The 12744-nt window shown below is 37.2% G+C and overlaps 1 protein-coding gene across 2 annotated transcripts in view; it reads left to right on the forward strand.

Moving 5' to 3' along the window:
* LOC123540310 (tetratricopeptide repeat protein 39C-like) overlaps positions 1-12744 on the forward strand; it is a 39343-nt gene continuing 26599 nt past the window's right edge. The window contains exons 1-4 of one of the 2 annotated variants that reach the window (XM_053527151.1): positions 1-244; positions 6576-6624; positions 8332-8469; positions 10976-11522. In XM_053527151.1, the coding sequence (XP_053383126.1) occupies positions 87-244; positions 6576-6624; positions 8332-8469; positions 10976-11522 (892 nt within the window). In that variant the 5' untranslated portion in view covers positions 1-86. The remainder of the gene's footprint in view (positions 245-6575; positions 6625-8331; positions 8470-10975; positions 11523-12744) is intronic. The other variant, XM_053527152.1, reaches the window with a different exon arrangement.

Consider the following 12744-nt stretch of genomic DNA (forward strand, 5'->3'; position numbering starts at 1 on the left):
ACTTTGCCAACTGAAAAAAGAGTCATATGACATTTTGTGTATTATCTTGCAGTTAAAAGGTTTTTAACCTCAATTTTGACAGTGAAATGGCTGAGTCTAACGAACAAATGAATAAGATGGAAGAAGGAAACAGTGCAGAAGATGACATCGATGTTTTCGACGAAATTCAGGTCGCTAGGAATGGGATCAACAAGCTGCTCAACAACAACTTTGAAGATGCTTTTAAATTGTTCGAGCAGCACAAGTATATATTTTTCTCATACTCATAATTACGATGCATAGGTCAACAAGATGCAGCATTTTTTTAATCTGTAAAGTAAACCCTGGGAGAGAAAATACCAAGGTTGGTTCAAAAGCTCACATGAGCTTATAAATGTTGACTTGTTGTACTTGTTTGCTGTCTTGCCGACTTTAAATAAATCTTATTTTATCCCTACAGGGGCTTGAACCTTGGACCTCATGATCAGTAAGCTTACCAGCTCTCCAGAATGACACTCCATGCTCACCGCATGAGTCCATCAAACACTTCTGACACCTTTAAAGTAAACCCTGGGAGAGAAAATACCAAGGTCCCCACTGGGGCTCAAACCCTGGACCTTGTGATCCATATGCAGACACTCTAACCACATCGCTAAAGAGTTAACACAACAGCAAGGCTGTTTGAAGTGGCTTATAAACCTACTATCACTACATCCAGATGACCTTCATGTTGATTACGACTGTCATGCCCAGAAAGTCATGCCGATTATTTTTGTTATTATAAGCAATAAAACATACTGTATACTTATGTAAAATTTAGGTACCGGTAATTAAGCTTTTGCTTATCAGATTGCCATTGTACCATTTATCTAAAAATTTCTATCATGCACCTTTAGGCAAGTTAACAACTCGTGACAGCATGTGATTATGATGCCTATTAATTATTAAGTTGGATAACTTGTATATGTTTTACTGAATTGAAACATGATATATGAAAAGTAAGAAACATGACATTTTAAAATACTGATAGAATTAAAGGTGTAGTAATTAACTAAATTTAGTCTAATTAAGATATGCAGGTTTAAGTTTTTTTACGCAGCAGGGCTCTCGTGAGTGGGCGACTTGAGCGAAATAGGCGCTTTGGAACTTCAAACTTGGCTCAAAACTAACCTCAAAGCGAAATGCAAGTCGCCCGATTTTCTTTGATATCCGCATTCGCTAATTACCGCAACCCGGACTGTTGACAATTCGCACGGTGTCAAATGAGTGTTGAATACACAGAGACACACGCCGAAAGCATAATTTAAGCTCCGCCTACTTCAGGTACTTGCGAGATTTTCCCGAGAAGTGTGAAAGCGAATCAGATTGTCGGATACACCAGAGTCGATTGTGTTTAGCCAATTAGCGCCGCGGTTACGTCTTTGTCACTTCGCGTTTAATTGTCAAGGAATAAGACCAGTAATTCGGTCGAAAATGTGCTTCCTTGGTGTAGTCCAAAGAAGTCCACAATAAATAGATCCTAATTTTCCAATTTTTTGCGCAAATTCGTGTAGAACGAGTGCTTTAATCACCGTTTTTCACTACTAGAAGACATTCTGCATGAAATGAGACGGTTTTCATGTTCATACAGCCCACATGGCAAGTTTTGCAGATCGAAACCGGAAGTAGGTGTTTATTGCGCGGACGAGAGTAAATATGCACCATTTTTAGGGTAGCAGACCACAACTGACTGGCATTTCACTAGGAACTACATAACCCCCTAATTTCTTTTCATTTTTTCGTTAATTTTTGATAGAACTTTCATGAAAAATAGGTGTAGGAAAAAGTGATGTTCTCTAAAGATACGTAAAGACGACCTGAAGTTGTCGTTTTTTATATGAAACAAAGAAGGATTTGAATTACTGACCTTTAACCTCAACATGTTTGAGTGCAAAAAGCAAAGTTTTTTTTAGAGAAACTGCTGATTAACCATGCGATTAATTGGAATTTGGTACACAATTATTTGTTATCTATGATAAAAGAACGACATGTAATGTATTAACTATGTTTAAATTGACTTCCATAGATGAATTTATTTGAATATGTATTTCTAGATTACACAGTTTACTTTCAGTTTCATTCGAGTGAGATTCTGACATTCCTCGGTGTTAATAATAAACACTTCATACAAGATATAACCAAAATTCGGCGGGTTACATTTACAGCATCGGCTTAAATTTTGAAAACGATATTTTTTTCAAAATTTTTTAACAAAACAATAACCACTGTATGGGAAATGATCTAACTAAGAAAATGAATGGTCACATCAATATTTTTATCAAGAAACAAGAAAGTTACAGCCACCTTTCGAATCACTGAACATCATTGCGGTAGGAAAAGTCTTCCCACTTCTCCTTAAAGTCTCCCCACTTCTCCTTAAATTTGCTTGAGGGAGAAGTGACTTCTCCCAAAAAATTGGACCTAGCTAGACCCCAGACGCAGTCTTTTGATTAATTTGTTTTGCAATTGATGAATTAATTAATTTAAGTTTTAACTAAAAAACAGTATATATAAAATTATCTTTTGTTGTGGTGTTGTTTGAATGTCAAATTAATGATTTAATGTCCTAAACAATAGACATGATGCTAGATATTAGCCTTTTAACTACAACATACATACCTTGCACCAAAAAAAGAAACAGTACTGAACCTGTCCTGCAGACAGGGATTCTTTATTATTATTACTTATCAATACAACCATCGTGCTTATAAGAAAAATATCTGGCACAACTGTCATGCTGATAGACACTTCCAAATTTACTAAATTATAAAATGGAAAAGAAAATACCATATTCCCTATTGGGGATTGAACCCTTGAACTTTTGATCCATAGGTGGACACTATTCACATCTCCAAAGGGTTATCCCAACAGCAAAGCTGCCAGAAGTGGCCTTTAGGTAGGGCACAATGTTTGTTCTTAGAATCTATATATCCTGTATAAACAACAGAACATTGTAAATCTAAAAGATATTTTCAGTTTTGATATATTTATTAAGATACTACATTTTCCAATGTTTTTATTATTGGTTGAAATTGCAAAATTGCATTCACTTACCTAATATGTCCTACAGAAATGCCAATTTTTTATGGTATCTGAAATGTTTTTCACTGATAGGTCAATTTTTGAAGCCTTTTATTGTTGTTAATTTTTAGTTTGTTTGCATTTGCATAATACATTCATTAAATAAACCACTACCATGGGGAACCAGGCTACATAACATAAATCTGGAAAAATATATATATATGTTTTGACTTATTATGCCCTTTTGTATGTTTATGATAAAGACTTTAGAAGAAGTAATACATTAATCATTATATCAAAATATTGTTACATTTACAAATGATCTGTTGAGTAATATTTGATATGTAGGGTGAGCATTGTACCCTACCTGTCTGTCTGTCACAAAGTTTGTCCAACTTCTCCAGTACCACTACAGTAGGGGTATTTACACCAATCTTCCCAGGAGTGATCATTGCCGAGCCTAGTTGACTGTTGAGCAAGTCATCAGCATTTTCCAGTTTGATGATTTTCAGCAGAGTTATGGCCATTGGGTTATCAAATTTTATGATGTTTTGGTCACTTGATTTATAATATTCGGCAGATTCCACCAAACCTCACAGGAGAGATCAGTGCCAAGCCTCATTGTGCATATTTTCGGCATTTCTCAGTAAGATTATTTTCAACATAGTTATGGCTCTTGATTTGTCAAATACAAGCCTCATTTTGCATATTTTCGGCATTTTCCGGTTAGATGATTTTCAACATGGTTATGGCCCTTGATTTGTCAAATATAAGCCTCATTGTGCATATTTTTGGCATTTTCCTGTTAGATGATTTTCAACATGGTTATGGCCCTTGATTCGTCAAATCTTTTATTATTGGGTGGAATTTCACCAAACCTTACAAGTACCAAGCCTTATTATGCATATTGTTTGCATGCTGCAGATCAGTAATTTTCAGTGGAGTTATAGCCCTAGATTTGTCATATTTTACCTTGTCCGGGCAACTGCTCTGATACCACATGGAGGAAGTACACCAAACTTCACAGAAGTGATCATTGCCAGGCCTAGTTGTGCATCAGCATGTTTCAGTTGGGTGTTTCCAGCAGGGTTGTGGCCCTTGATTAGTCATTATTTCTTTTAGATAAAACAGTGTTGTTCAAAAATTACAAATCATATTAATATTCTGCTAGTTAAAATTTCTTGTGCTGGCAAAAAATTGTGGTTACATAAAATATTTATTCTTGTGCTTGCTGTAATGAGATGATGATGTTATTTTTAGCTCACCACCTGAGCACAAAGTGCTCAAAGGTGAGCTTTTGTGATCACCCTGTGTCCGTCAGTTGTCTTGTCATCAACAATTTGACTGTTAACACTCTAGAGGTCACAATTTAGGCCCAATCATAATGAAACTTGGTCAGAATGTTACCCTCAATAACATCTTAGAAGAGTTTGATATTGGGTCATCTGGGGTCAAAAACTAGGTCACCAGGTCCAATCAAAGGAAAAGCTTGTTAACACTCTAGAGGTCACAATTTTGGCCCAATCTTAATGAAACTTGGTCAGAATGTTACTCTTGATAAAATCTTGGACCAGTTCAAATTGAGTCATCTGGGGTCAAAAACTAGTTCACCAGGTCAAATCAAAGGAAAAGGTTGTTAACACTCTAGAGCCCACAATTTTGGCCCAATCGTAATGAAACTTGGTCAGAATGTTATTCTCAATAAAATCTTGGACAAGTTCGATATTGGGTCATCTGGGGTCAAAAACTAGGTCACCAGGTCCAATCAAAGGAAAAGCTTGTTAACACTCTAGAGGTCACAATTTTGGCCCAATCTTAATGAAACTTGGTCAGAATGTTCCTCTTGATAAAATCTTGGACGAGTTCAAATTGAGTCATCTGGGGTCAAAAACTAGTTCACCAGGTCAGATCAAAGGAAAAGCTTGTTAACACTCTAGAGGTCACAATTTTGGCCCAATCGTAATGAAACTTGGTCAGAATGTTATTCTCAATAAAATCTTGAACAAGTTCTTATTGGGTCATCTGGGGTCAAAAACTAGGTCACCAGGTCCAATCAAAGGAAAAGCTTGTTAACACTCTAGAGGTCACAATTTTGGCCCAATCTTAATGAAACTTGGTCAGAATGTTACTCTTGATAAAATCTTGGACGAGTTCAAATTGAGTCATCTGGGGTCAAAAACTAGGTCACCAGGTCAAATCAAAGGAAAAGGTTGTTAACAGTCTAGAGCCCACAATTTTGGCCCAATCGTAATGAAACTTGGTCAGAATGTTATTCTCAATAAAATCTTGGACAAGTTCGATATTGGGTCATCTGGGGTCAAAAACTAGGTCACCAGGTCCAATCAAAGGAAAAGCTTGTTAACACTCTAGAGGTCACAGTTTTGGCCCAATCTTAATGAAACTTGGTCAGAATGTTACTCTTGATAAAATCTTGGACGAGTTCAAATTGAGTCATCTGGGGTCAAAAACTAGTTCACCAGGTCAGATCAAAGGAAAAGCTTGTTAACACTCTAGAGGTCACAATTTTGGCCCAATCGTAATGAAACTTGGTCAGAATGTTATTCTCAATAAAATCTTGAACAAGTTCTTATTGGGTCATCTGGGGTCAAAAACTAGGTCACCAGGTCCAATCAAAGGAAAAGCTTGTTAACACTCTAGAGGTCACAATTTTGGCCCAATTTTGATGTAACTTTGTCAGAATGTTACTCTTAATAAAATCTGGGTCAAATTTGATATTGAGTCATCTAGGGTCAAAAACAACGTCACCAGGTCAAATCAAAAGAAAAGCTTATTAACACTGTAGCGGCCACATTTATGACTATATCTTCATGAGTCTTCTTCAGAATGTTAATCTTGATGGTCTCAAGGTCCAGTTTGAATCTGGGTCATGTAGGATCAAAAACTAGGTCACCAGGTCAAATCAAAGGAAAAGCTTGTGAACACTCTAGAGGTCACAATTTTTGGCCCAATCTTAATGAAACTTGGTCAGAATGTTACCCTTAATAAAATCTTGGATGAGATTGATATTGGGGACATCAAGAAACACAACTCTATCCTGCTTTTTGCAAGAATGATGGCCCTTTTTAGACTTAGAAAATCATGGGTAGGACAATATTTCTATTACACAAAAAAAATCAGATGAGCGTCAGCACCCGCAAGGCGGTGCTCTTGTTTAAAATCAAAATTCATATCTGAAATGTACTAACAGGATATGGAATATATTCTGTCTACACGTGACGTCTATTGACCAATAGAAATGCAAGAAACTTGTAGGAGGCAAGATATTTGATTGTATCTTCTTATTACTCATTCTAGAGTGTTATCAGTCTGTAACTGGTATGAAATTATTGGCACCTCAGTTGTTAGTACTGAAAATTGATGTTTTTATTGATAATAATATCATTTCATATTCTTTGATCAGCCTTAAAACACAATTGAAATACTTCAGTGGAAAGACATATTTAACTTGTAAACATTTTCAGAAAAAGCAAAAAGAATGATGTTACATGAAACATTTTTTTTTTTTTTTTTTTCAGAGAAGAAAGTCCTCTTATGCATGCAGGGTACAGTTTCGTTTTTTTCATGGTTAGTACTCAATATATAAGATATCATGGTTTCCTGCTTACCTCATGGATAGTACCCAATTTATGAAATAGCATAGTTCGTGCTTACCTCTTGGTAAGTACTCAGTTTATAAGATACATATATCCTGCTTACATCCATAACATCATGGTCAGTACCCAATGTATATGGTACCATAGTTCCAGCTTACCTCAGTGTCAGTGGCCGATTTATGAAAAACCATAGTTTCCTGCTTACCTCATGGTTAGTACTCCGATTATAAGAAACCATGATTTCCAGCTTACCTCATAATAAATAACGTAATCAATTTATAAAATGTCAGTTTCCTGCTTACTTCATTATTGATATACAATACCATAGTTCCTACTTACTTCATGGTTAGTACCCAGTTTATAAGATACCATAGTTCCTGCTTACATCAGTGTTAGTACACAATTTATAAGATACCATGGTTCCCTCTTACCGCATAGTTGGTGCCCAATTAATAAGATACCATAGGTCCCACTTACTGCATAGTTGGTGCCCAATTAATAAGATACCATAGTTCCCACTTACCCCATGGTTAGTTCCAAATTAATAAGATACCATAGTTCCCAGTTACCTCATGCTTAGTTCTCAATTAATAAGATAACATAGTTCCTACTTACCTCATGCTTAGTTCCCAATTAATAAGAAACCATAGTTCCCATTTACCTTACTTCACACTTAAGATCACATGTCCCTTACCTTTGTTTTCAAGTCCCCACTTTGGACACAGAATTTTTTTCTAAGAGTAAGCCATCCAGCTGGCTTGTAGGCTGGTAGTTGTTCATGCTTTACCTATATTTGAAATAATGGTGAGAGGGGCACCAGGGTTTTTTATGCCCCCGAAGGGAGGCATATTAGTTTTCAACTGTCGTTCGTTCATTAGTCACAATGTTAACTTTTTGCATGGAGGCACTTTACTCGCAAACCACTGCACCCAGGACCTTCAAACTTCACATGCTGATAGTATTTACTGAGTACACAACCCCTACTGACTTTGGGGTCAAAGGTCAAGGTCACCAGGTCAAAGGTCAAGGCGCTGTGGGGGCATTTGTCACCATTAGTGACAGCTCTTGTTTCTACATCAGATAAAGCTGGTAAGTCTTTATATGACTTAACTTGTATCTACACAACACACACAGAAGCTGCTGTTAGTTATTGTATACTATAAATTGCATCAGGAATTATAGGGATTTGAACAATTTGACTAAGTTTGTCTAGGATCAGACTCTATGCCAAGATCTTTTTTGTGCCTTAGGTAAATCTCATATGATATATGGAAACTGAAAAAAAATCTTATAGAAATTTGCTTATAACTGACCACTTGGTTCCTGACTTTAAGTTACTTGAAGCAAAACTTACCCCTCTCTGCTTTGGGTTTGAAGCCTCATTTCTAGAGCTTAGAGCGAAACTGGTCTATCTGTTTCTATTTCTGTATACAGATAGACCAGTTTCGTTCTAAGTCTTCAAGTTTGGGTTGTAGAATTCTTCGTGTGTGGAAGTACAGAAGATTGGTTCTATCCAGGTGTCCACACATTCCTGTAGTAGTGACCAGAGGGGCACCTACAGTCTTCTTCCACCATCAACAGCTTGAAAATTGCTATATGACCTATTTTTGTGTTAGTTTGAAAACTTTTAAGGTACAACGCAAGTGTAGAAATAATTTGTTACAAATGAACATTTCAGCAAGGACTGATGTCTTTTGAAGATGAGCAGATGGATAAAGCGCTCAAAGCCCTGGAGGAGACAGAAAAGAAATGTGAAGTCAGCGATGGATTTGTCAAATCTATCAAGAGAAAATTTGGAAAAAAGAAGAAAAAAGAGGTATGTCTTAAAATGTAGATCAAAATCAGCATCCAGAATATTTAGCATGTAGTTCTTACTGTAGCTGATATATTGCTTTTTTTTGTGTCCCCCCCCCCCCCCCCCCCCCCCCCCCAATTGTTATAGGAGGGCACTTAGAAGTTGCCCTTGTCCGTCAGTCTGTCTTTCCTTCAGTCTGAATTTGTGTTTTGTATATCGCAAGTATTTGACCCAGAGTTATCATACCTCACATGATTGTTATTCAGCATGTGAAGTTGTGCACCTGGGGTTATAATTGGGATCTGGAACTGCCAGACCAGAGTTGTAGCCCTTGACTTAGTAAAAAATATGCATAAAAATGGTCTAAAAGTTTGTGTCGCGTGTATCTCAAAAAGTATTTGACCTAGGATTGTGAAACATTACAAGTTATTCTGGAATATTATTCAGCATGTGAAGTTGTGCACCTGGGGTTTTGTTTGAGATTTCATTCTGCCAGACCAGAGTTATGGCTCTTGACAGACCAGAGTTATGGCCCTTGACAGAAATATGCATAAAAGGACATAAAATTAAATGTATTTGACGTATGGTCATGAAACATAATAACAATATTATTCAGCATGTGAAGTTATGCACCTGGGTTTTGTTCGGGATTTCTGTCTGACAGATCAGAGCTATGGCCTTTAATTAAGTAAAAAATATGAATAAATGGCATGCAAGTTTGTGTGGCATTTATCTCAAAAGTGTTTGACTAAGGGTCATAAAACATGAGGACATTGTTACCTAGGATGTGAAGCTGTTCACCTGGTGTTCTGTTCGGGATTTCACTCTGCCCGGCCAGAGTTATAGTCCTTGACTTTATGAAAATTACACATAAAGTGCTTAGAATTTTGTGTTGCATATATTTTTATGCCCCCAAAGGGAGGCATATAGTTTTTGAACCGTCTGTCGGTCTCTCGGTCTGTCAGTCTGTCTGTCGGTCTGTCAGTCTGTCCGCAATTTTCGTGTCCGGTCCATATCTTTGTCATCGATGGATGGATTTTCAAATAAATTGGCATGAATGTGTACCACAGTAAGACGACATGTCGCGCGCAAGACCCAGGTCCGTAGCTCAAAGGTCAAGGTCACACTTGGACATTAAAGGATAGTGCATTGATGGGCGTGTCCGGTCCATATCTTTGTCATCCATGGATGGATTTTCAAATAACTTGGCATAAATGTGTACCACAGTAAGACGACGTGTCGCGCGCAAGACCCAGGTCCGTAGCTCAAAGGTCAAGGTCACACTTGGACATTAAAGGATAGTGCATTGATGGGCGTGTCCGGTCCATATCTTTGTCATCCATGGATGGATTTTCAAATAACTTGGCTTGAATGTGTACTACAGTAAGACGACGTGTCGCGCGCAAGACCCAGGTCCGTAGCTCAAAGGTCAAGGTCACACTTAGACATTAAAGGATAGTGCATTGATGGGCGTGTCCGGTCCATATCTTTGTCATCGATGGATGGATTTTCAAATAACTTGGCATGAATGTGTACCACAGTAAGACGACGTGTCTCACGCATGACCCAGGTCCGTAGCTCAAAGGTCAAGGTCACACTTAGACGTTAAAGGTCATTTTTCATGATAGTGCATTGATAGGCGTGTCTGGTCCATATCTTTGTCATTCATGCATGGATTTTAAAATAACTACGCATGAATGTGTGACACAGTAAGACGACGTGTCGCGCGCAAGATCCAGTTCCGTAGGTCAAAGGTCCTAAACTCTAACATCGGCCATAACTATATATTCATTCAAAGTGCCATCGGGGGCATGTGTCATCCTATGGAGACAGCTCTTGTTTAAAAATATTTCACCTAGAGTGATGAAACCTTGAAAGAATATTATTCAGCATGTGAATTAGTGCACTTGATTTTTTTTATTTATTTCAGTCTGCAAGACCAGAGTTATGGCCCTTGACATAGTCAAAAATATGTGCTAAGAGCATAAAAGTTTGTGTCCCATGTATCCCAAAATGTATTGGCCTGGAGTTATAAAACATTAGAGGATTATAATATAGTATGTGAAGTTGTGCATCTGGTGTTCTCATTTGGATTTCACTCCACTTCTTCAGAGTTGTTTCACCTAAAGTCATGAAACCATGTACAGTGACATGAAGTTGGGGTACCTGTGTCCAATGGACACACATCTAGTTTCTAAAAGATTTTGGCTCTTGAAACAATTGTTAAATTTTGTATTAATATCCCACTAAGGCCAAATGTTAAAATAATGAATATAGTTTCACCTGGCTTATTTCACTGGTAAGACTTTAAATATAGCATTCTGAAAGTTTAGCGATATTAAAATTTAAATGATAGCTTACTTAGCTCTGTTGATAAATGAAAAACACAGCAGTCACCTGCAGAAATTAAAATAGGGCCAATTTTAATAGCATAATTGGGAACTTTGCAAACAAAAGTAATCTAAGGTAGGAATAAATGTTCTTTTTTTGCTATAATTAATGTCTATATAATTTTTTGTATTTTCAGGGTCAGCAGATAAGTGTAGAAGAAAAGATACAACGTCAGGTTATAGTTGGTGACTCGTTATTATATCAAGCTATTCTAGTCTTCACTGGTCAGGATATACCCAGCTACATCAAGGGTGGCTGGCTACTCCGCAAAGCGTGGAAAATCTACGAAAAACTTTACAAGGAAGTGACCAATTTACGTGAAAATCCCAAAATGAAGAAATCTGCATCGAAAGCTAGTATTTCCAGCAACAGTGTCACTTCGGATGGACCAATGGATGACAACGACAACGAAATTCCGAAAGAGGTTTTAGATCGGTTGCAGGGTGCAGTGAATTTTGGTTACGGAACTTTTCAAATATGTATATCAATGATACCTCCTAAGATTATAAAAATTATAGAATTTCTAGGATTTGAAGGTGATCGGGTTTTAGGACTCCAGGCATTAAATTATACGAGTGATTCAGATGCAATGAATGCACCTCTAGCCACTTTAGGATTATTATGGTACCATACAGTATTACGCCCTTTCTTTGCCTTGGATGGAGCAAATGGTTACGATGCAGGTAAATAATTAGAATTGATTTCTCATACCATTGGTTGTAAACAGTAAATTTTTTAGTAGCAAATTATAGAGCAATATTAATATGAATAATGCAGATTCAGTTAAAAGCCATTTTCATAGTTGCTAGCACTACCTACATTGAAGGTACATGTAGATACACACATAAAACTTGCAAGTGTGTGAAAAAAATATTTAAAAAAAAAATTTGAGCTTGATGTCATTGAAATAGACCATTGGTAGTCCAAAATGTAAGCTGAATCTTACAGTAGCAATTACATTAATTATCCAAATCATAATTTAATGATACATTAAAAACCTTTGGATTTATAAAAGGAATTTAAAAGTTTGTATTTTCACTTACTAAGGTGTACGAAATGGTATGTAACATCAACATTGCTATCTAACATGACTGAGCCGTGCCATGGAAAAACCAACATAGTGGCTATGCGACCAGCATGGATCCAGACCAGCCTGCGCATCTGCACAGTCTGGTCAGGATCCATGCTATTCGCTAACGGTTTCTCTGATGACAATAGGCTTTGAAACTTTGAAAGCAACCAGCATGGATCCTGACCAGAATGCGCGGATGTGCAGGCTGGTCTGGATCCATGCTGGTCGCAAAGCCACTATGTTGGTTTTCTCATGGCACGGCTCATGTATATTTAAAGATATATTAGACCCTTACAGCTACAAATCAGCCCGCTTAGCGCAATAGGGAGAGCGTCGGTCTAGGGATCGCGGGATTGTGAGTTCGATCCTTGGGCTGGGCATATGTTCTCGGTGACGATTTGATGACAGATATTGTGTCTGAAATCAGTCGTCCTTCACCTCTGATTCATGTGGGAGAAGTTGGCAGTTACTTGCGGAGAACAGGTTTGTACTGGTACAGAATCCAGGAACACTGTTTAGGTTAACTGCCCGCCATTACATTACTGAAATAGTAGAAGAACGGCGTTAAACCCAAAACAAAAAACAAAAAATCATACAGTTACATGTACTTCTCAGATCTACAGATCTATGTAAATATAACATGTTTGTATGTATAACATTACCATGTGTTAGGTCTAAAGTAGTGCACAATTTATATAGTACATGTATACTCGTTGCTAAGCACATTGATATACAATGTATATATATATATATAGTCAAGCTTAGCTTATTGGATGGGGATTTGCTATATTTAAACTTAGCAGCTAGCGATAAACTATTTTAGTGGAATTTGT

The sequence above is a fragment of the Mercenaria mercenaria genome, chromosome 16 (assembly GCF_021730395.1).
Source record: "Mercenaria mercenaria strain notata chromosome 16, MADL_Memer_1, whole genome shotgun sequence".
In the NCBI taxonomy this organism is placed as follows: Eukaryota; Metazoa; Mollusca; class Bivalvia; order Venerida; family Veneridae; genus Mercenaria; species Mercenaria mercenaria.